This window comes from Cryptomeria japonica, unplaced genomic scaffold, assembly GCF_030272615.1.
Source record: "Cryptomeria japonica unplaced genomic scaffold, Sugi_1.0 HiC_scaffold_193, whole genome shotgun sequence".
NCBI classification, from domain to species: domain Eukaryota; kingdom Viridiplantae; phylum Streptophyta; class Pinopsida; order Cupressales; family Cupressaceae; genus Cryptomeria; species Cryptomeria japonica.
In genome coordinates, this window is record NW_026729015.1 from 1,923 (window position 1) to 28,477 (window position 26,555).

The 26,555-nt window shown below is 37.4% G+C and overlaps 1 protein-coding gene across 1 annotated transcript; it reads right to left on the reverse strand.

Annotated features, from left to right (window-relative positions):
- Nucleotides 1–15,558: 15,558 nt before the first annotated feature.
- LOC131027836 (aspartic proteinase nepenthesin-1-like) lies at nucleotides 15,559–16,884 on the reverse strand. The gene has a single exon (XM_059215564.1). It carries the CDS (start codon nucleotides 16,882–16,884, stop codon nucleotides 15,559–15,561), a length of 1,326 nt encoding a protein of 441 aa, XP_059071547.1.
- Between the last annotated feature and the right edge of the window lie 9,671 nt (nucleotides 16,885–26,555).

The following is a 26,555-nucleotide window of genomic DNA, read 5'->3' on the forward strand; positions in this document are numbered from 1 at the left end:
GAGTGTAAAATTATCCCTTTCCCAATTGAATGATCCTTCTTCCTTTCTACTATACATTGAATAATAAATAAATATTTTCCAGCATCTATATCCGTTGCGACAAGAATCTTCGATAGAAAAATAATAATAATAAGTAAAGAAAAATGAAAATGGCATTATACTAAGAATACATTATTTTCATGACCCAAAATAGTAATTAATGGATACTAGCGATTGGAGCTAGTTAAATGCCTTGCTGAAGGAGTAATTACCAAAAAAAAAGAAAAAAAGAGAAAAGAGGAGACTATGTTTAAACTGGTTCAATTAAAAACTTCATAATAGTATCCTCATGTGGCATACATTGCCAAGCACTGAGAAAGAATTTTTTATATCATTGTAGATCTAAATGCATCTCACCTTAGGTGGTTAATCGGGTCAATGGAGATGGAAAAATCCTTTACAAAGGCCTGCACATTATCTAGTAAGCACAATAGTTTTAAAAGATAATAAATAAATAATAAGAATGAAATTAGAACAAGAATTTAATCAAATGTAAATGCACTCCACTCATCACCTTCGTCGCCCAATTGAATAAACTAGAAAAATATAAGCTAAGCTACTAGTTTAGATGTTATCCAATGCCCTTAGAAACTATATTAATAGCATGTTGGACACCTTATCCACCATCTCCTTATCAACCTCCAGCTCCATACCATAGACACAGACCACACCATACTTCCACCCATGAACAAAGGCCTCGGTAACAAAGGGCATCCGCACCATGAAGCGTCTCGATATAACTAGTAAAAACACTTATCGAAAGTTCTTTTGCATACTGCTTCCCTTATTTTCATCATTTTTCATAGACTATGGGCTCCAAAATGGTTCCTATCTCCCCCAATCTTGTAAAATACTGATTCTCAACAACCTGCAACACAAACAGAGTTGAGCTTAACAAAAAGAATCAAAAATGCCACCAGAAAGTTTGACTTTCCCCTCATAGAAGAAGTCTTGCCTAGGACACTTTGGAAGACATCATTCCTCCATCATTCCAAAATCCCCTTGAGCTTCGCACGCATCATGATCATTACGGAGTAGCTTAAGAAGATCCACTGGGATCCGATCATAAATGTTCCAAACTTTCCTACTTGGCAAGTCAGCCCCAATGTTGGCCTAAATATCAGCAACCTTATTACCCTCACGATAGACATGTGAAATGTTAAATTCGTAGAATCCCCTGAGAAGCATTAGGGCTATCTTCAATAATATGTTTAATCGACCAACTAGGGGAGGAGGAAGTTGTTAAACAATTAATGATGTTTAGGGAGTCACACTCCAAGCAGACCCTTCTCAAACCTTTCTCTTTGGCCAATTTGATATTGGTATATGTTGTGAAGGCCTCACTAAAGTGGTTTGTCTAGGTACCCAAAGAGAGGGCCACCATCGAGACCATCCTGCCATTATTATCACGCACCACTCCCCCATATCCAGCAGGTCCGGGATTCCCCTTCGCTGCACCATCAATTAATGTTACTTAGGTCCAATATTTTTTTTTAAACGTTATAAAAATTGATGAACAAGATATGAGAAAGAGTTTATTGAATTAATAGATAAAGGGAAAAATCAATCTAATGTCATTTCTTTCAATGAAATGAAAAGATTTTTGCAGGAAGAGAATCCCTCAAGAATCAAGCCAATAGATAAAGTAGTAAATGTTGTCAAGTGAGTGCTAAGATCAACTTTCCCATTGGACTTCTCGAAACATGGTACCTTTATGTGCTTTGAGATGGGATTCTTTAGGATGGTATATGAAAGTAGTCTACGTGTGCAATATGATGGAAGAGTTAGTTGGGATTAGGTTTGGCCTGTGCCGGCCAATTTTTCAAATGTTCACATCTCTACTATGATACATGATTTATAAGGAGTGCTTCCATAAAAAAGTAAACCAACCGAATAATTGTAGTGCTCTATTGTATTTAAGTTGAGAGTGTAAAATTATCCCTTTCCAATTGAATGATCCTTCTTCCTTTCTAGCTATACATTGAATAATAAATAAATATTTTCCAGCATCTATATCCGTTGCAACAAGAATCTTCGATAGAAAAATTAATAATAATAATAATAATAAGTAAAGAAAAAATGAAATGGCATTATACTAGAATACATTATTTTCATGACCCAAAATAGTAAATTAATGGATACAAAACAATTGTAGCTAGTTAAATGCCTTGCTGAAGGAGTAATTACGAAAATAAAATAAAAAAAGAAAAGTCGAGGCCTCTATTTAAACTGTTTCAATCTAAAACTTCCTAATATTATCCTCGTGTGACATACATTGTCGAGCATTGAGAAACATAGAATTTTTTATATCGCTTGTAGCTCTAAATGCATCTCACCTTAGGTGGTTGATCGGGTCGAGGGAGATGGAAAAATCCTTAACAAAGGTTGCACATTATCTAGTTAGCACAATAGTTTTACAAGATAATAAATAAATAATAAGAATGAAATTAGAACAAGAATTTAATCAAATGTGAATGCACTCCACTCTTCACCTTCATCGCCCAATTGAATAAACTAAGAAAATATTAAGCTAAGATGTTAGTTTAGATGTTGTCCAATGCCCTTAGAAACTATATGAATAGCATATTGGGCCGCCATCCCTCCTCTTACCCTCCTTGCATTGTCAAGGTGAAATAAGTATGAGGTTGATTTAATATTTATTTTAAATTTATATGTTTTATTTATTATTCATTGTGTGTTTCTTACTTGTTAATGCTTTATCAATTGTAAACTATGTAATACTATGAATACTTTTGCCTTGGAATATATAATTAGTTCTCTCTCCCTCTATATTAAGGATATTTTTTAAGAAATTATTGTTTATTTAAATAAATATAATAATATCTATTTAAGAATTATCTCAACCAATACTTTATTCATCTGAGAAGTTTTTGGGCTATCTAAAAATCTAATAAGTGTCAACTCTCTCAAATAATTGATTTTAGTATCCTTTGTGTTCATTGGACTATAATAATACGTAAGTAGACACTGCAACATAGATCATGTGAAATTGAAATTAACATGTTAGGATTTACAAGGTGAAAGAGTGAAGATACTATGATTTTTTGTAGGCAATCAAAACTTTTCTCAATAATTGTGTTATTATGTTGTAGTCCACTAATATTTTAATTTTTTAGGTCACCGAAAAAAGTTCCAAAACCTAATGCAATCCTATTAAAATGTTGAAAACAAGTAATCATGTCACATTATCAATGGCTGAAAATTGATGTGTGGTCTAACATCCATACTTTGAAGCACAAATACATTACATAATTTAATTTTATTATCTAAGGTGCGTTGTAGTGTGTAGCAACCTTTCAAATGAAAGGCCCCGATTCACCATCAATAAGTTTTCTACATAAGATTTGTGTAAGATGTCATCAAATGCACTATAAAGCGTTGATAGGTAATCATGAATCGTGATATAGGCATAGCCTTAAATATTAGCACTTTTAAATAAATTGCAAAGGCTCCAAAATGATATTCTTAATTCTCGAGAACTCGTCTTCCTCTAGTAGAAAATTATACAATAGTAATTGTAAGAAAATTAGAGAGACCTTCTTAGCAACAACCTTACCTTATATATAGGTTACATTAAATTGTGTTTGATCTTAGTAATGTGAAATGCGGACATGATTGAAATAAGTATTATTTGAATGTATAAATCACAGACACGGATCTTAAAGTTAAATACCATTAAAAATATTCATAGACATACAATAATTTATTTTACACTTGAGACTTGAAGAAAACATAAGACCATTACAATGCTTCATAATTATATAAATTCTCTTGTCGTTGTTTTAACACGCAATTTATATTAATAATCAATTATCGCACCTTCATTTCCATGCCAAAATAACACACATAGTGTAGCATATCATAAGGAACCATAAATGAAGGTCCCCGAGAACAACAGGGGCCAAACAATTTTACTGAAAATAAGCAGCTACGAAGATGAAAATTTACATGATTCGCATATCGGACAGTGCAAAAGGCAGACGCAGGAGACGAGATCACATATTGCATTCGAAGGACAGAGGAAGAGGAAATGAGAGAGACAGAAAAAGAGAAGAAGAAGAATTAGAAGAGGGGAGATGATGATTTAAAGAGAATCACACTTAGTGGGCTGGAAAGAGAGCGTGTTCTGGGCATTGTTGTAAAGGATATGGAAGTTTTGCTGCTGTATGTTTCCGAAGATGGAAGGATTCCCCCGATGGTTCACCCAACATTGCCAGGCACAAGAGATTTTCAGATGCCTGAATGAAAAAGTTGTCTGCCGGAAGCTCGTAATCCACGCCGCCTTTGAGGTTGAAGAGGAGGGTTGACAAGGTGAGGTGAGCGGATGATGTGTGGTAACAAAGATCTAAACCTGTAGATGACCCCGTCTACAGGAGTGAGATCAATGGCGGACTGAATTGCCTCCTTAAGAGGAGAGTAGGCAACCTGGTCCTGAATGGTAACAGTGGTTCCGGAGTCGATAATCATACCTCCGCTGCCGTCCGATTGCAGATCGAAAGTTCCAGGAGGAATATCTAGTGCCTTACCATTGAGGGTGATTCCTGTAATAGGAATGTAGCAGAAAGTGGGAATGATACTGCTCTTGATGAGTGGAGAGTCTTGGCTCCTCCGCTCAAGGAAGCACCCTCGCCGAAAAAGAGGGGGCTGGTTTGTGAAGAAGAGTCGGTGATGGGCAAAAGACAGTAAGAGAACATGTTCTCTGCTTTGGAACCCAGCTGTGAGATAAGGGAGAGACCACCTCTTCCCAGTCCCACAAGGCCACCACCCTGAGAGAATCCTTGTCCTTCGTTGTCATGCCGCATCCAAATGCAATGCCTTTAACCTTGCTGCTCCCAATTGACAATGTCTCGTAAGCCAGGTCGTCGCTGGTGAAGGAACCATCGCCATACTGATACATAAAGGTACAATCTGGATTGCATCCGGTTTGTGTACTCCCCAAGGCGTCACAAAGAGAATCAACCGCAGGGAATTGTGGAAAATGTGGGGGACTTGGAGGGGTCGAAGATTGGCCTAGGCTGAGAGAAGCAGTCCTTGCAAGGCTTGCACTGAGTCCAAATCAGATCGCTCCCGTGTCCACAATCGCTTCGAAGCTCACAGAGGGCGTTCCCAGTGCAACGCTCATCAGAAATTCTCCATCCCCTACTTCAACGGGCGTTTCAGCGTCTAATTGCCCTCTTATCAATGCCTCTATCTTCTTCATTCGCTTCTTACTTCGATCCACAGCCAAACCCAATCTCTCAGAAAAACCCAACTCTCTCTCTGATCTGCGCGTCATATTCACCCTTATTTTTACATTTTCATCGCTGCTAGACTTCGGCCAACCACTAAACAGTCTGTCCGAAGAACATGATATCGTTGGAATAGTAAAGCATATCAAGACCACAAAACCCAACAGCTTTGAACGCTCCATTTCTCTTTTTCTTTTCTAAACCTCGAAACCTTTTTCTGCTCTCATCTACTCCACTCCATGCAATATATATACACACAGAGAGTGAGAAGGAGCCTTAAATCAAAATCAACAGATTCCCCGACGTGTCCACATAACAATATCGATCCTCTTAGAAGGATAGACGAATTTATTTAATTTCCCCTTCTCTATCCCTGCCCGTCTGGAATTGTTCTAGAAGTAGAATAGACTGCTGCAATTCGAAGTGAATCGTATTTTTTTCTGTCCATACCTTCACTAAGTATTTCCGTACACTTAACTCGTAATCCAATTCCTTCTTCCCATTGAATTTTGTGGACCCATTCAGATCGAAATTCCAAAACGTGTTGTAACCGGAGGGTTGGTTTTCTAAAAATATTTAAAATTAGTTTACACATAATTATTCTTAGTCGGTTTATCCGGCTTTCCAACTTGTTCTCATTCTTGTTTATCTCATTCTTAAATTTTGCTCTAATTAGTTTATTCATTTTTAAGATTTAGAAATTTTACTTGTACAAAAGTGTTATATTCAATGCTCTATTATGTATTCACATTACCGTATTCTATTATAAAGTTCTATTCAAGGATTTATACCAGAAAGAAAAAGTACATGAAAGTTAATGTAATCTATGTGGTTGAACATCCACATATATAAATCATCTAAATTGAATTTTATTTTTATTCTCGTTCTTATTTATCTTATTTCTCAATTTTACTTGTGCAGAAGTGTTATATGCAATGTTCTATTATATATTCACATTGCCATATCCTATCATAACGTTTTGCTCAAGGATTTATACCAGAAGGAAAAAGTAGATAAAAGTTAACGTAATCTATGTGGTTGAACATGCAAGTATATAAATCATCTAAATTGAATTTAAGAATCCATCTTTTAAGAATTGGGTATGTAGTTGTATCAGTGATAAGCATGAAAGTCATGTCAACTAGGGATCACTCCCCATGTCCACGATTGTTTTATGTCAAATCCATAGATATGTGTAAGTTCTATATGTGTGAATATAAATTCTTCCCTAACATTTGATCTAATAAATCTCACTTTTCGTCAATTTACCTTGAAGTTAACTCTTCACTAATTGTCAAGTATTCGCAATAGTTAAAATCACATTAGGGAGCCTGGTAGATCACTAGGGTCAAGTTCTCCTAGGTTATCCTTCGGAATGGTCGGCTTCACAAGCCTGGCCAATTTAGGTAAATGGAAAAGAAGCATGCAAATTTCCCAAGATGAAAACTTTGATGGAGATAGATTCATCTTGGTGCTCCAACCAAAAGCGTTTCTATGATAAATGTTTCATTTATGCAAATTTGTATTCAATGAATTCTCAAAGCGACTGCATGTTAAATAAATGCACATTGAATTCTTTCAAAAACCAAAATGTTCAATAAATCACATAAAACAGGTACTAAATGTAATAATGATAGAATAAAAGGTTTGGAGTTAAAAAATTCGAATTTAAATTGCTAAATCTCAAGGGTCAGTATTGTATGGTGCAATATTGATTGGACACCCCATTATTGACCAATAACAGAAAAAAGGCTAATACTTAAGTAGAGAATAAATGCCTAGACATTCAGGGTGGATGGAGAATAATCTAATAATAAATGTCATACATACAAATGTGTGCATGAATCCACGGGATAAGATAGAATATAAGGGGGTGTATGTAAATTAATAAGGGTGGCTAATTAGAGAATGGGCCAAGATTTCGACAAGATTGCATCATTTCTTGATATATGGTTGAATTAATCCATCCTCTAATAATATACCCAAAACTAAGGATAGTTTGACTAGATTACAATATTTTACCATTATGTTTTGACCATACATTGGCGTGCATGTGAATCCTAAAATAGTAATACATCTCAAAGCATATGGAATGTGGAATATATCGTTTAAATTAGATGCTTGGACGTCAAATAATAGTTAATATAGATAGAGTAATGGACCTTGGCACATACTAGCATGTGATACTCATTCTTTACATTTGAATCCTTCATGAGAGCCTAAAAAATAGAGAAATTATGTATAATGACTAGCTTATATCTCAAGAATTAAATAGACATCAATAAAATACGTGAACCTATTTAACAATCTAGAAGATTAAGAAATATGAAAATGAGTAGTAAGTTTAGGGGTATCTTCATGTGCAAAAGGTTCTATGACGTAGTGCCCTATGGTATATTGATACTACCACATCCTGTCATATAAAAGCTTTATTTAGAGATGGTGATTGCATGCTTCATATGAGAGAAATTATAGAAGAGGGAAAATAGTACATGAATTTATTATGCCGAAGGCGTCTCTTAGATGAATTGGATGAGCTATTTTTGGGCATCAACGATTGTGAGTAAAGGAGACAGCATTGTAAGACGATTGGGAATATTGGAGCTATCCGCTATCCAATAGTTTTATTCTTCATTTTTTGTCAGAATGTGTGCACTGCTCATCATCTCTCGATCTTCTCATTTTACCACTATCTCTCCTTTTGCAGTCACAATCAGATGAGATTTTTTCGAAAATTCTACTCCTCCATTACTGCAAACATAGTACTCTCAAATATTTGAGCTCTCACAATCTAAATTTTAGGGTTCCTGCCACTTGTTCCGTGTGCCTCTTTAATAATTCACAAATGTCATTATTTTCTTATTTTTTATTTCTATACAATTTAGTTGTTGCACGGTTTCCCATGATAAGTGAATGGTGACACCTTTTTTAATTACTAAGTACACTCAACCTTTATGTTTCCATTTGTCTAAATCCAACCATCTAGTAATTCCTTAACCCTAAAAAAGTTGTATGGGTTTTATAGACACTTCAAAATTTACTATGTTTGTATGTGTTAAAATGACTATGTTAGTGGGTTTTAAGTTATTTACTTATTATTCTGTTAATGTATTATATATAATAATAATATTATTGAATAGAAACATATTTGTTTAAATAGTTCAAGTAATTTATGGTGAAAATGTAAATAGAATAGAATAATTTTTTATTTTCAAATAGAAATAAACTATACAAATCATGTAAATTGTATTAGTATTATTGTAATATTATCATAAAAACTCAACTTTCAAGGACCCAACAAAAAAACAGATGCGAACCAACCCATAAAAACCAGGGCAAAGCAGCCAGATAGAACAACAGACAAGAACAATATAGAATTTCTACATAACAACACTACAACACTTTGACCAATTTGTCATTCTTCTGAATGACATCCTCATTGATTTTCTGAACTTTCTTAATGATGTTGTCAACACGGGTCACACCCTTATCTTTTCTATGGAGCCTCGTCGCTGGACCAAGTAGGGGCTTCTCTTTCGTATCCAGATCCGCATCCACATCCTTTGAGGGAGCCCTAAGTTTCTTACAGGTACCAGCATTCACAACCTTAGCTTTCTTCACCATCTCAATGCTACCAGTGGGGCACTTGCCCTGAGAAATATAATGAAGAACTTCATCCTATTCATTGAGTCTACGTAGACCAAAGCTAGTATTGTTCATGGCAGACATACTCACCTCCACCACCACACTCAAACTATGCTGATGTTTATAAGTCATTTTCCAAAGCCTTAATGTGCTCTTCATGTTCCTCCTTAAGGTCTTTAATACCATTAGCCAGGGTATGCGTATTCGAAACATAATACTGTCGAGGTCCCCATTAGGTGGATTGGCCTTCTCTTTGAGATTATTAATCTCTTGAAAAATCTAGGTGAATTGTGCATTTTGGTTATCCTTTAAGTTCCTCAAGTTAATATTCGTAATCGTATTCTCACGGACCGACAAACCATCTCCTTAGGAGTAAACCCACCACCAAGAGTAGGTATAGAAACATTGACACCCTAATCCTCCACAGGCCCGTCCAAATCAATCTGAGAGGCTTTCGGCCGCTTAGAATAATTCTCGTTGACATTGTTAAATACTTTGGTTTTGTCAATAGCTCTTGACATAGAAACGCTGGCCACTCTTTTAACCTTCACATCAGAACTACCGTCCACCGAATTAGGGACATGTTCAGGGTCATCCTCCTCGTTAGATAAAATAATTTATTTTCTGCTAGTACGGTTAGGGATTTTAGACGATGAGGGTCCTTGTTTGTTATAAATGTGAAAGACTTCGTTCCCATCGAAGTCCACCTCTTCATCAGAAAAGATTTCCCCATAATGAATATGGACATTCTTCTTGTATTCTATACAAGTTTTAGCACTCGTATTCCTCTCGACATGGATAGTTTTGGCATACTTCATAATCAACAGGAATAAGCCCTCATGGAGAACAAGGGAGGATGCACATTTCTCATGAGCCCTAATGCTATTATTCAATGATGAGACCAAATAAAAGGCCAAGGAAATGCACTTGTGATGCCGAAAATGATTAATAATGAGAAAGTGATAGCTAAGTAAGCTACAGAATTTACCATCAAGGGTGAGGCAGCGCACGATAACCTCTGAGACCTCCTACCATGGCTTTGAAAGTGATTTTTTCTCCCACCCAACATTATTATTCTTTCTCACCTTCTCCCTTTCCTTCGGCGGGAAAAAGGTTTTCATCGCCACCATTGCACATTTCTTATGCTTGTCGAATTTGGTGCCCTTGTTCAGAATTTTGGACACCTTAGCCACCATCTCCTCATTAACGTCCAGCTCCATACCATAGACACAGATAAAACCATCCTTCCACCCATTAAGAAAGGCCTCAATAACAAGGGCATCCACACCATGAAGCATCTCGATATAACTAGTCAAAACTCCTACCGAAAGTTCTTTCCATACTGCTTCCTTATTTCGTCATTTTTCGTAGACTATGGGATCCAAACGGTTCCTATCTCCCCTAATATTAAAAAATACTAATTCTCAACAACCTGCAACACAAACAGAGTTGACCTAAACCATATCAAAACAATTAAAAAAGCCACCAGAAAGTTCGTCTTTCCCCTCATAAAAGAAGTCTTGCCCAGGACACTTTGGAAGATGTCATTCTCCATCATTTCCAAAAACCCCTTGAGCTTCGCACGCATCATAATCATTACGGATTAGGTTAAGAAGATCCACTGGGATCTGATCATAAATGTTCCAAAGTTTCCTAATTGGCAAGTCGGCCCCAATGTTGGCCTAAATATCCGCAACCTTATTACCTTCATGGTAGACATATGAAATGTTAAATTCATAGAAGCCCCTAAGAGGAATTAGGCTATCTTGAATAATATGTTTAGTCGACCAAATAGGAGAGGAGGAAGTCGTTAAACAATGATGTTTAGGGAGTCACACTCCAACAAGACCCTTCTCAAACCTTTCTCTTTGGCCAATTTGATATTGGTATAAATTGTGAAGGCCTCATTAAAGTGATTTGTCTGGGTACCCAAAGAGAGGGCCATTGTCGAGACCATCCTACCATTGTTATCACGCACCACTTCCCCACATCCAGCAGGTCTGGGATTCCCATTTGCCACACCATCAATTAATGTTACTTTAGGTCCAATATTTTTTTTAAATGTTATAAAAATTGATTAACAAGATATGAGAAAGAGTTTATTGAATTAATAAATAGAGAGAAAAATCAATCCAATGTCATTTCTTTCAATGAATTTGAAAATATTTTTGCAGGAAGAGCATCATCAAGAATCAAGACAATAGATAAAGTAGTAAATGTTGTCAAGTGACTGCTAAGATCAACTTTCCCATTGGACTTCTCAAAACATGGTACCTCTGTTTGCTTTGAGATGGGATTCTTTAGGACGGTATATGAAAGTAGTTCACGTGTGCAATATGGTGGAAGAGTTAGTTGGGATTAGGTTTGGCCTGTGCTGGCCAATTATTCAGATGTCCAAATCTCTACTACGATACATAATTTATAAGGATTATTTCCATAAAAAAATAAACCAACTGAATAAATGTAGTGCTCTATTGTATTTAAGTTAAGAGTGTAAAATTATCCCTTTCCCAATTGAATGATCCTTCTTCCTTTCTAGCTATACATTGAATAATAAATAAATATTTTCCAGCATCTATATCCGTTGCGACAAGAATCTTCGATAGAAAAATAATAATAATAAGTAAAGAAAAATGAAATGGCATTATACTAGAATACATTATTTTCATGACCCAAAATAGTAAATTAATGGATACTAAGCGATTGGAGCTAGTTAAATGCCTTGCTGAAGGAGTAATTACCAAAATAAAAGAAAAAAGAGAAAAGAGGAGACTATGTTTAAACTGGTTCAATTTAAAACTTCATAATAGTATCCTCATGTGGCATACATTGCCAAGCACTGAGAAAGAATTTTTTATATCATTGTAGATCTAAATGCATCTCACCTTAGGTGGTTAATCGGGTCAATGGAGATGGAAAAATCCTTTACAAAGGCTGCACATTATCTAGTAAGCACAATAGTTTTAAAAGATAATAAATAAATAATAAGAATGAAATTAGAACAAGAATTTAATCAAATGTAAATGCACTCCACTCATCACCTTCGTCGCCCAATTGAATAAACTAAGAAAATATAAGCTAAGCTACTAGTTTAGATGTTATCCAATGCCCTTAGAAACTATATTAATAGCATGTTGGACACCTTATCCACCATCTCCTTATCAACCTCCAGCTCCATACCATAGACACAGACCACACCATACTTCCACCCATGAACAAAGGCCTCGGTAACAAGGGCATCCGCACCATGAAGCATCTCGATATAACTAGTAAAAACACTTATCGAAAGTTCTTTGCATACTGCTTCCTTATTTCATCATTTTTCATAGACTATGGGCTCCAAATGGTTCCTATCTCCCCCAATCTTGAAAAATACTGATTCTCAACAACCTGCAACACAAACAGAGTTGAGCTTAACAAAAAGAATCAAAAATGCCACCAGAAAGTTTGACTTTCCCCTCATAGAAGAAGTCTTGCCTAGGACACTTTGGAAGACGTCATTCTCCATCATTTCCAAAATCCCCTTGAGCTTCGCACGCATCATGATCATTACGGAGTAGCTTAAGAAGATCCACTGGGATCCGATCATAAATGTTCCAAACTTTCCTACTTGGCAAGTCAGCCCCAATGTTGGCCTAAATATCAGCAACCTTATTACCCTCACGATAGACATGTGAAATGTTAAATTCGTAGAATCCCCTGAGAAGCATTAGGCTATCTTCAATAATATGTTTAATCGACCAACTAGGGGAGGAGGAAGTTGTTAAACAATTAATGATGTTTAGGGAGTCACACTCCAAGCAGACCCTTCTCAAACCTTTCTCTTTGGCCAATTTGATATTGGTATATGTTGTGAAGGCCTCACTAAAGTGGTTTGTCTAGGTACCCAAAGAGAGGGCCACCATCGAGACCATCCTGCCATTATTATCATGCACCACTCCCCCATATCCAGCAGGTCCGGGATTCCCCTTCGCTGCACCATCAATTAATGTTACTTTAGGTCCAATATTTTTTTTTAAACGTTATAAAAATTGATGAACAAGATATGAGAAAGAGTTTATTGAATTAATAGATAAAGGGAAAAATCAATCTAATGTCATTTCTTTCAATGAAATGAAAAAGATTTTTGCAGGAAGAGAATCCTCAAGAATCAAGCCAATAGATAAAGTAGTAAATGTTGTCAAGTGAGTGCTAAGATCAACTTTCCCATTGGACTTCTCGAAACATGGTACCTTTATGTGCTTTGAGATGGGATTCTTTAGGATGGTATATGAAAGTAGTCTACGTGTGCAATATGATGGAAGAGTTAGTTGGGATTAGGTTTGGCCTGTGCCGGCCAATTTTTCAAATGTTCACATCTCTACTATGATACATGATTTATAAGGAGTGCTTCCATAAAAAAGTAAACCAACCGAATAATTGTAGTGCTCTATTGTATTTAAGTTGAGAGTGTAAAATTATCCCTTTCCCAATTGAATGATCCTTCTTCCTTTCTAGCTATACATTGAATAATAAATAAATATTTTCCAGCATCTATATCCGTTGCAACAAGAATCTTCGATAGAAAAATAATAATAATAATAATAATAAGTAAAGAAAAATGAAATGGCATTATACTAGAATACATTATTTTCATGACCCAAAATAGTAAATTAATGGATACAAAACAATTGTAGCTAGTTAAATGCCTTGCTGAAGGAGTAATTACGAAAATAAAATAAAAAAAGAAAAGACGAGGCTCTATTTAAACTGTTTCAATCTAAAACTTCCTAATATTATCCTCGTGTGACATACATTGTCGAGCATTGAGAAACATAGAATTTTTTATATCGCTTGTAGCTCTAAATGCATCTCACCTTAGGTGGTTGATCGGGTCGAGGGAGATGGAAAAATCCTTAACAAAGGTTGCACATTATCTAGTTAGCACAATAGTTTTACAAGATAATAAATAAATAATAAGAATGAAATTAGAACAAGAATTTAATCAAATGTGAATGCACTCCACTCTTCACCTTCATCGCCCAATTGAATAAACTAAGAAAATATAAGCTAAGATGTTAGTTTAGATGTTGTCCAATGCCCTTAGAAACTATATGAATAGCATATTGGGCCGCCATCCCTCCTCTTACCCTCCTTGCATTGTCAAGGTGAAATAAGTATGAGGTTGATTTAATATTTATTTTAAATTTATATGTTTTATTTATTATTCATTGTGTGTTTCTTACTTGTTAATGCTTTATCAATTGTAAACTATGTAATACTATGAATACTTTTGCCTTGGAATATATAATTAGTTCTCTCTCCCTCTATATTAAGGATATTTTTTAAGAAATTATTGTTTATTTAAATAAATATAATAATATCTATTTAAGAATTATCTCAACCAATACTTTATTCATCTGAGAAGTTTTTGGGCTATCTAAAAATCTAATAAGTGTCAACTCTCTCAAATAATTGATTTTAGTATCCTTTGTGTTCATTGGACTATAATAATACGTAAGTAGACACTGCAACATAGATCATGTGAAATTGAAATTAACATGTTAGGATTTACAAGGTGAAAGAGTGAAGATACTATGATTTTTTGTAGGCAATCAAAACTTTTCTCAATAATTGTGTTATTATGTTGTAGTCCACTAATATTTTAATTTTTTAGGTCACGAAAAAAAGTTCCAAAACCTAATGCAATCCTATTAAAATGTTGAAAACAAGTAATCATGTCACATTATCAATGGCTGAAAATTGATGTGTGGTCTAACATCCATACTTTGAAGCACAAATACATTACATAATTTAATTTTATTATCTAAGGTGCGTTGTAGTGTAGTAGCAACCTTTCAAATGAAAGGCCCCGATTCACCATCAATAAGTTTTCTACATAAGATTTGTGTAAGATGTCATCAAATGCACTATAAAGCGTTGATAGGTAATCATGAATCGTGATATAGGCATAGCCTTAAATATTAGCACTTTTAAATAAATTGCAAAGGCTCCAAAATGATATTCTTAATTCTCGAGAACTCGTCTTCTCTAGTAGAAAATTATACAATAGTAATTGTAAGAAAATTAGAGAGACCTTCTTAGCAACAACCTTACCTTATATATAGGTTACATTAAATTGTGTTTGATCTTAGTAATGTGAAATGCGGACATGATTGAAAATAAGTATTATTTGAATGTATAAATCACAGACACGGATCTTAAAGTTAAATACCATTAAAAATATTCATAGACATACAATAATTTATTTTACACTTGAGACTTGAAGAAAACATAAGACCATTACAAATGCTTCATAATTATATAAATTCTCTTGTCGTTGTTTTAACACGCAATTTATATTAATAATCAATTATCGCACCTTCATTTCCATGCCAAAATAACACACATAGTGTAGCATATCATAAGGAACCATAAATGAAGGTCCCCGAGAACAACAGGGGCCAAACAATTTTACTGAAAATAAGCAGCTACGAAGATGAAAATTTACATGATTCGCATATCGGACAGTGCAAAAGGCAGACGCAGGAGACGAGATCACATATTGCATTCGAAGGACAGAGGAAGAGGAAATGAGAGAGACAGAAAAAGAGAAGAAGAAGAATTAGAAGAGGGAGATGATGATTTAAAGAGAATCACACTTAGTGGGCTGGAAAGAGAGCGTGTTCTGGGCATTGTTGTAAAGGATATGGAAGTTTTGCTGCTGTATGTTTCCGAAGATGGAAGGATTCCCCGATGGTTCACCCAACATTGCCAGGCACAAGAGATTTTCAGATGCCTGAATGAAAAAGTTGTCTGCCGGAAGCTCGTAATCCACGCCGCCTTTGAGGTTGAAGAGGAGGGTTGACAAGGTGAGGTGAGCGGATGATGTGTGGTAACAAAGATCTAAACCTGTAGAAGACCCGTCTACAGGAGTGAGATCAATGGCGGACTGAATTGCCTCCTTAAGAGGAGAGTAGGCAACCTGGTCCTGAATGGTAACAGTGGTTCCGGAGTCGATAATCATACCTCCGCTGCCGTCCGATTGCAGATCGAAAGTTCCAGGAGGAATATCTAGTGCCTTACCATTGAGGGTGATTCCTGTAATAGGAATGTAGCAGAAAGTGGGAATGATACTGCTCTTGATGAGTGGGAGAGTCTTGGCTCCTCCGCTCAAGGAAGCACCCTCGCCGAAAAAGAGGGGGCTGGTTTGTGAAGAAGAGTCGGTGATGGGCAAAAGACAGTAAGAGAACATGTTCTCTGCTTTGGAACCCAGCTGTGAGATAAGGGAGAGACCACCTCTTCCCAGTCCCACAAGGCCACCACCCTGAGAGAATCCTTGTCCTTCGTTGTCATGCCCGCATCCAAATGCAATGCCTTTAACCTTGCTGCTCCCAATTGACAATGTCTCGTAAGCCAGGTCGTCGCTGGTGAAGGAACCATCGCCATACTGATACATAAAGGTACAATCTGGATTGCATCCGGTTTGTGTACTCCCCAAGGCGTCACAAAGAGAATCACCGCAGGGAATTGTGGAAAATGTGGGGGACTTGGAGGGGTCGAAGATTGGCCTAGGCTGAGAGAAGCAGTCCTTGCAAGGCTTGCACTGAGTCCAAATCAGATCGCTCCCCGTGTCCACAATCGCTTCGAAGCTCACAGAGGGCGTTCCCAGTGCAACGCTCATCAGAAATTCTCCATCCCCTACTTCAACGGGCGTTTCAGCGTCTAATTGCCCTCTTATCAATGCCTCTATCTTCTTCATTCGCTTCTTACTTCGATCCACAGCCAAACCCAATCTCTCAGAAAAACCCAACTCTCTCTCTGATCTGCGCGTCATATTCACCCTTATTTTTACATTTTCATCGCTGCTAGACTTCGGCCAACCACTAAACAGTCTGTCCGAAGAACATGATATCGTTGGAATAGTAAAGCATATCAAGACCACAAAACCCAACAGCTTTGAACGCTCCATTTCTCTTTTTCTTTTCTAAACCTCGAAACCTTTTTCTGCTCTCATCTACTCCACTCCATGCAATATATATACACACAGAGAGTGAGAAGGAGCCTTAAATCAAAATCAACAGATTCCCCGACGTGTCCACATAACAATATCGATCCTCTTAGAAGGATAGACGAATTTATTTAATTTCCCCTTCTCTATCCCTGCCCGTCTGGAATTGTTCTAGAAGTAGAATAGACTGCTGCAATTCGAAGTGAATCGTATTTTTTTCTGTCCATACCTTCACTAAGTATTTCCGTACACTTAACTCGTAATCCAATTCCTTCTTCCCATTGAATTTTGTGGACCCATTCAGATCGAAATTCCAAAACGTGTTGTAACCGGAGGGTTGGTTTTCTAAAAATATTTAAAATTAGTTTACACATAATTATTCTTAGTCGGTTTATCCGGCTTTCCAACTTGTTCTCATTCTTGTTTATCTCATTCTTAAATTTTGCTCTAATTAGTTTATTCATTTTTAAGATTTAGAAATTTTACTTGTACAAAAGTGTTATATTCAATGCTCTATTATGTATTCACATTACCGTATTCTATTATAAAGTTCTATTCAAGGATTTATACCAGAAAGAAAAAGTACATGAAAGTTAATGTAATCTATGTGGTTGAACATCCACATATATAAATCATCTAAATTGAATTTTATTTTTATTCTCGTTCTTATTTATCTTATTTCTCAATTTTACTTGTGCAGAAGTGTTATATGCAATGTTCTATTATATATTCACATTGCCATATCCTATCATAACGTTTTGCTCAAGGATTTATACCAGAAGGAAAAAGTAGATAAAAGTTAACGTAATCTATGTGGTTGAACATGCAAGTATATAAATCATCTAAATTGAATTTAAGAATCCATCTTTTAAGAATTGGGTATGTAGTTGTATCAGTGATAAGCATGAAAGTCATGTCAACTAGGGATCACTCCCCATGTCCACGATTGTTTTATGTCAAATCCATAGATATGTGTAAGTTCTATATGTGTGAATATAAATTCTTCCCTAACATTTGATCTAATAAATCTCACTTTTCGTCAATTTACCTTGAAGTTAACTCTTCACTAATTGTCAAGTATTCGCAATAGTTAAAATCACATTAGGGAGCCTGGTAGATCACTAGGGTCAAGTTCTCCTAGGTTATCCTTCGGAATGGTCGGCTTCACGAGCCTGGCCAATTTAGGTAAATGGAAAAGAAGCATGCAAATTTCCCAAGATGAAAACTTTGATGGAGATAGATTCATCTTGGTGCTCCAACCAAAAGCGTTTCTATGATAAATGTTTCATTTATGCAAATTCGTATTCAATGAATTCTCAAAGCGACTGCATGTTAAATAAATGCACATTGAATTCTTTCAAAAACCAAAATGTTCAATAAATCACATAAAACAGGTACTAAATGTAATAATCATAGAATAAAAGGTTTGGAGTTAAAAAATTCGAATTTAAATTGCTAAATCTCAAGGGTCAGTATTGTATGGTGCAATATTGATTGGACACCCCATTATTGACCAATAACAAAAAAAAGGCTAATACTTAAGTAGAGAATAAATGCCTAGACATTGAGGGTGGATGGAGAATAATCTAATAATAAATGTCATACATACAAATGTGTGCATGAATCCACGGGATAAGATAGAATATAAGGGGGTGTATGTAAATTAATAAGGGTGGCTAATTAGAGAATGGGCCAAGATTTCGACAAGATTGCATCATTTCTTGATATATGGTTGAATTAATCCATCCTCTAATAATATACCCAGAACTAAGGATAGTTTGACTAGATTACAATATTTTACCATTATGTTTTGACCATACATTGGCGTGCATGTGAATCCTAAAATAGTAATACATCTCAAAGCATATGGAATGTGGAATATATCGTTTAAATTAGATGCTTGGACGTCAAATAATAGTTAATATAGATAGAGTAATGGACCTTGGCACATACTAGCATGTGATACTCATTCTTTACATTTGAATCCTTCATGAGAGCCTAAAAAATAGAGAAATTATGTATAATGACTAGCTTATATCTCAAGAATTAAATAGACATCAATAAAATACGTGAACCTATTTAACAATCTAGAAGATTAAGAAATATGAAAATGAGTAGTAAGTTTAGGGGTATCTTCATGTGCAAAAGGTTCTGTGACGTAGTGCCCTATGGTATATTGATACTACCACATCCTTTCATATAAAAGCTTTATTTAGAAATGGTGATTGCATGCTTCATATGAGATAAATTATAGAAGAGGGAAAATAGTACATGAATTTATTATGCCGAAGGCGTCTCTTATATGAATTGGATGAGCTATTTTTGGGCATCAACGATTCTGAGTAAAGGAGAGAGCATTGCAAGACGATTGGGAATATTGGAGCTGTCCGCTGTCCATTAGTTTTATTCTTCATTTTTTGTCAGAATGTGTGCACTGCTCATCATCTCTCGATCTTCTCATTTTACCACTATCTCTCCTCTTGCAGTCACGATCAGATGAGATTTTTTCGAAAATTCTACTCCTCCATTACTGCAAACATAGTACTCTCAAATATTTGAGCTCTCACAATCTAAATTTTAGGGTTCCTGCCACTTGTTCCGTGTGCCTCTTTAATAATTCATAAATGTCATTATTTTCTTATTTTTTATTTCTATACAATTTAGTTGTTGCACGGTTTCCCATGATAACTGAATGGTGGGACCTTTTTTAATTACTAAGTAGACTGAACCTTTATGTTTCTAGTTGTCTAAATCAAACCATCTAGTAATTCCAAAACCCTAAAAAAGTTGTATGGGTTTTATAGACACTTCAAAATTTACTATGTTTGTATGTCTTAAAATGACTATGTTAGTGGGTTTTAAGTTATTTACGTATTATTCTGTTAATGTATTATATATAATAATAATATTATTGAATAGAAACATATTTGTTTAAATAGTTCAAGTAATTTATGGTGAAAATGTAAATAGAATAGAATAATTTTTTATTTTCAAATAGAAATAAACTATACAAATCATGTAAATTGTATTAGTATTATTGTAATATTATCATAAAAACTCAACCTTCAAGGACCCAACAAAAAAACAGATGCGAACCAACCCATAAAAACCAGGGCAAAGCAGCCCCATAGAACAACAGACAAGAACAATACAAAATTTCTACATAACAAAACTACAACACTTTGACCAATTTGTCATTCTTCTGAATGACATCCTCATTGATTTTCTGAACTTTCTTAATGATGTTGTCAACACGGGTCACACCCTTATCTTTTCTATGGAGCCTCGTCGCTAGACCAAGCAGGGGCTTCTCTTTCGTATCCAGATCCGCATCCACATCCTCTGAGGGAGCCCTAAGTTTCTTACAGGTACCAGCATTCACATCCTTAGCTTTCTTCACCATCTCAATGCTACCAGTGGGGCACTTGCCCTGAGAAATATAATGAAGAACTTCAGCCTATTCATTGAGTCTACGTAGACCAAAGCTAGTATTGTTCATGGTAGACGTACTCACCTCCACCACCACACTCAAACTATGCTGATGTTTATAAGTCATTTTCCAAAGCCTTAATGTGCTTTTCATGTTCCTCCTTAAGGTCTTTTATCCTAACAACACTTGTTTGACAAAAACAACCATTTTCTAATTCTAGGTCAGGACGAACAGCTGTCCAAAACTACCCATAACTAATGCTGTTATTTCTGGGTAAGGACGAACAGCTGTCCAAGCTACCCATAATTAACACTCCCTCTTAGCGAGGAAGTTGTTCTACACGACACCCATCTTATCTCTAAAGAAGATGAATTTTGCCTTCCCCAATGCCTTTGTTAGAATGTCTGCTACCTGCTCCTCTGTAGGTATGTATTGTAGCTGAACAATCCCCCTCTGTACATAATCCCTGATGAAGTGATACCTGATGTCTATATGTTTCGATCTATCGTGAAACACTGGATTCTTAGTCAACTTGATGCAACTCTGATTGTCGCAGTGTATCACCGTAGTCTCAACCTTCTAACCAAACAAGGCTACTAGCAACTTCCGAAGCCATATAGCTTCACACGTCGCCATGCTGGCTGCTATGTATTCTGCTTCTGATGAACTCAAGGCCATAGATTTTTGCTTCCTGCTGAACCAAGAAACAACTCCTGATCCTAGGCTGAAACAACATCCTGAAGTACTCATTTGTCTGTTGTACTGCCTGCCCAATCTGCATCAATATAGCCTATCAACTTGATACCTTCACCTCGAACATATCTGATCCTGTACTCAATTGTACCATGAAGATAACGCAACACATGCTTAGCCGCCGTCCAATGCACTCTCTTTGGCTCTACCATGAACTGACTAAGAGAGTTTACTGCAAAGGCTATATCTGGCCTGGTGTTGACCAAATACATGAGCGAACCAATCAGTTGCCTGTATAGGGTGGGATCAACATCCTTTTCCTTGGATGCATCTACCTTCCTCCAATTAGTGATCATGGGTGTAGACATGGCTTTGCAATCTTCCATCTCAAATCTCTTCAAGATTTCAATGCAATATTTCCCTTGACCAAGGAGAATCTCTCCATCAGTCTACCACACCTCCATGCCTAGAAAGTAGTGCATAAGTCCCAAATTCTTCATCTCAAACTCTTCTGCAAGGTCCCTCTTGCAATCCTCTATGAGTACTAGCGCACCAGTAAGAAACAAGTCATCCACATATAGAACAAGAATGAGAACCTCACCCCCAACCACCAAGTAGTAGAGGTTCGCATCAGCCTCACTCTTCACAAAGCCCATTTCTTGCAAGTATGTATCAATGCGCTCATACCACGCTCTGGGAGCCTGCTTGAGTCCGTATAAGGCTTTCTTTAATCTACACACGTGGGTCTCTTTGTTGTGTGCTACAAAGCCTTCTGGTTGTTCTATGTATACCTCCTCCTTCAATTGTCCATTAAGGAATGCTGTCTTGACATCCATTTGATGGATCTGCCATCCCATCTGTGCTGCAAATGAGATTACAGCTCGTATAGAAGTATACCTGGCCACAGGAGAAAATGTCTCCTCATAGTCTATTCCCTCCTTCTGAGAGAACCCCTTGGCCACAAACCTCGCCTTATATTTCTCGATGCTACCATCTGCACCATGCTTTATCTTGAAGATCCAACGCGATCCAACTACTGCTCTATCAGTTGGTCTAGGCACTACCTCCCATACATCATTCTGCATTATTGAGTTATATTCCTCAACCATAGCATCTCGCCATACCTGATGCTTTGCAGCTTCCTAATAGCTGGAAGGTTCACTATCTACCAACTGGCTGACTAATGCCACATAGTCATTGAACTTGGTTGGTTGTCTCCTCTGTCTTGTACTCTTCCTAGGAGCTCCCACAGACTCCTGAGTATCCCTTTGTATGTCTTGAACCTCATGGTTCCTACTGCCAACTGTAGAGGATGAAATATCAACCTCTATATCATCTAGATGCATATCCTGCTGCACCAGTTGCTCCATACTCTGTGAATCTTCACTACCTGAGTCTATGCTTGTACTAGTAACTGTACTTGAGCTTTGCTGTCCTTGACTTGGACTTGGAGCTTTCATTGGCTGTTCACTCTGATCATCTGCTGGCAAATCTCTAGATCTTCTAAATGCCTTGTCCTCCATGAACTTGACATTGCATCTGACAATAATTCTTCTGGTCCCTGGAATGAACATCCTATATGCCTTTGAAGTTTCACTATACCCAACAAAGTACCCCTTCTCTGTAGTCTGATCTAACTTGGTACGTGTGTCTCCAGGAATAAGGCAATATGCCAAACTTCCAAATATCCTGAAGTGACCAACATCTGGCTTCTTCCCCGTGAAAGCCTCCTCTGGTGTCATTTTCCCTAGTACCTTGTGTGGAACCCTATTCTGAATGTAGACTGCTGTACTACATGCTTCTGCCCATAAGTAGTGGGGCATGTCCTGGTCATGTAGTATAGCCCTTGCTGCCTCTGAAATAGAACGGTTCTTCCTCTCAGCAACTCCATTCTGTTGTGGATTGTAAGGAACAGTCCACTCTCTCTTGATTCCTTCTTTGGTATAGAAATCCTGGAAGTCATTTCCTTTGTACTCGCCTCCATTGTCTGACCGAAGAACCTTTATCTTCCTTCCTATTGAGTTCTCCACAAGTGCCTTGAACTCTTGGAAGCAACTGAAAACCTCATCCTTGGTCTTCAAGAAGTATATCCAGGTCTTCCTAGAGAAATCATCAATAAAGGTAACATAATACTCATATCCTCTGAGAGACTTTGTCGACATTGGTCCACATACATCTGAATGTACTAGATCAAGAACACCCATAGATCTGGTGTCACTCCTTGGAAAAGATGCTTTCACAAACTTTCCCAACACACATCCCTTACATACATCATCATGCTCTGTGCTCACCTCTGGAACACCTATCACCATCTCACGAAGCAATCTAAGTGCTCCATGATGAATATACCCCATCCTCCTAAGCCATAGCTCTCCAAGATCTCTAGGGTTACTGTTGCTCATGAGTGCCTTAGGAGTATCAAACTGTAACCTATAAAGGTGACCACTCCTAACTCCAATAGATACGGGTGATTTCCAATCTTTATGCTTAATCAAAACATGCATCCCTCTAAAGAGAACATTATACCCTTTATCCTGAAGGACAGATATAGAAACCAAATTCATACCTAAGCCTGGTACATGCAACACATCATGAAGAGGAATTACCTTTCCATTCTCCCTCTGAAGCTGAACAGTCCCTTTTCCAACTGAGTTGAGCTTGGACAAGTTCCCCATAGAGATCTGGATTCTAGTGTTCTCCTCCTTGTAGCTGGAGAAGTACTCTCGAACTCCTGTCATATAAAATGACGCCCCACTGTCTATATACCAGACACTCTGTGAGGTTGAGCTAATCATACAAGCTATGAGTGCAAACTCATCCTCCAATCTACTAGAGAGCTCCTCTGCACTTGTTGAAGCTGCCACTTGGTTCTTTCCCTTCTTATCTTTCTTCCTTTGTGGGCAATCGCTGACATAGTGGCCAAACTCATGACAACCAAAGCACTTGACCTTAGATAGGTCCTTCTTCTTCTTTTCAATTTGTGAATTTGCTCCTTTTCTAGATCCCTTCTTTGTTTTCCCCTTTCCTGCTAGGGCAACATTTTCTTGTTCTACCTCACTTTTCTGACTCTTATTGTTGGCTCCATTGACAAGGCTTAGTCTAAGCTCCTCCTGAGTGAAATCACTCCAAAGTCGATCCCAACTTGGTAAGGTGTCTCGTCCATTAATAACTTGAACAAAGACATCCCACTGCTTAGAAAACCCATTTAGGGTTATTCTTACTAGCTCATCTTCATTTGGCTTATCTCCAATAGCTGCTAACTCGTCCTTGACAAGTCTAAGCCTGGTGAGGTAACTTGTAACATCTTCTCCTTTGTTCATCCGGGTATTCCTTAATTTTTCTCTGAGAATCAGCTTCTGGTTAGTGATAGCATTCTAGTACAGATTCAGAATGGCGTCCCACATCTTCTTCGCTGTATCTAACTCTGCGATATGTGGAACAACATGGTCCTTGACACCATCAAGGATTATCCTCCTCGCCTTGGCATCATCCTTCTTGTATGCTGCAAGTTGTACTGGATCTGTAGGTACAGCTATAGTACTGGTAACATATTCCTTGATACCATTCTCTTCCAGCAATAAAAAAATTCTGGCTTTCCAGACACCAAAATTTGAGGCACCATCCAATCTGTCCTGATCTCTCAAACCTGCTAAGGCCATCTCAAAGAAATAAAGGAAAACAATAACTCGAAAGAGGTCAAACTCAAATTTCTTTCCTTTGCTTAGGGTAAACCTTTTCTACCCTCAACAAAGCTCTGATGCCATGTAGAAATTCTATTGCAGTCACTGATTATTAATCTCCTATCTCATAAAAATTATTTAACTGCTGAAAATAAATTTACAGCTGAATATCGAAAAATAACACAACTGCAACTTCACTAAAAATACGGAAAGAAATAAGCAACACAAGGACACAATATTTTTGGACAATCGTCCCTGGAAAAACCCCTAAGGGAAAACCAGTTCTACAGATGGAAAATACATTAATCTTCAGCAATATAAGAATTACAAAAGAATTTCTTGCCTCTTACTGGCAGAACTCCGACAAACTCTTAATATCTCCTGCTGATATCCTCCACTGCTATATCAACGCTATCACTGCGCCTCTTGCTAACACTGCAACACTATTTGCTATCACTGCAAATTCTTCTCAAGACTTCTTATTTTCCAAATGACCCATGACCCCTTTTTATACTACTCTATTGGAAAACCAACGGCCGACATTAATTCAAACCAACGGCTGAGATTCAGACAACTCAATTAACCAATACCTAATTTTGGCTATGAGGTGTCACCTAAAAAGAGCCACTCTAACAATTGTTTTTATCCTAACAACACTTGTTTGACAAAAACAACCATTTTCTAATTCTAGGTTAGGACGAACAGCTGTCCAAAACTACCCATAACTAATGCTGTTATTTCTGGGTAAGGACGAACAGCTGTCCAAGCTACCCATAATTAACACCGATGATGTGTGGTAACAAAGATCAAAACCTGTAGAAGACCCGTCTACAGGAGTGAGATCAAGGGCGGACTGAATTGCTTCCTTAAGAGGAGAGTAGGCAGCCTGGTCCAGAATGGTAACAGTGGTTCCGGAGTCGATGATCATACCTCCGCTGCCGTCCGATTGCAGATCGAAAGTTCCAGGAGGAATATCTAGTGCCTTACCATTGAGGGTGATTCCTGTAATAGGAATGTACCAGAAAGTGGGAATGATACTGCTCTTGATGAGTGGGAGAGTCTTGGCTCCTCCGCTCAAGGAAGCACCCTCGCCGAAAAAGAGGGGTCTGGTTTGTGAAGAAGAGTCGGTGATGGGCAAAAGACAGTAAGAGAACATGTTCTCTGCTTTGGAACCCAGCTGTGAGATAAGGGAGAGACCACCTCTTCCCAGTCCCACAAGGCCACCACCCTGAGAGAATCCTTGTCCTTCGTTGTCATGCCCGCATCCAAATGCAATGCCTTTAACCTTGCTGCTCCCAATTGACAATGTCTCGTAAGCCAGGTCGCCGCTGGTGAAGGAACCATCGCCATACTGATACATAAAGGTACAATCTGGACTGCATCCAGTTTGTGTACTCCCCAAGGCGTCACAAAGAGAACCACCGCAGGGAATTGTAGAAAATGTGGGGGACTTGGAGGGGTCGAAGATTGGCGTAGGCTGAGAGAAGCAGTCCTTGCAAGGCTTGCACTGAGTACAAATCAGATCGCTCCCCGTGTCCACAATCGCTTCGAAGCTCACAGAGGGTGTTCCCAGTGCAACGCTCATCAGAAATTCTCCATCCCCTACTTCAACGGGCGTTTCAGCGTCTAATTGCCCTCTTATCAATGCCTCTATCTTCTTCATTCGCTTCTTACTTCGATCCACAGCCAAACCCAATCTCTCAGAAAAACCCAACTCTCTCTCTGATCTGCGCGTCATATTCACCCTTATTTTTACATTTTCATCGCTGCTAGACTTCGGCCAACCACTAAACAGTCTGTCCGAAGAACATGATATCGTTGGAATAGTA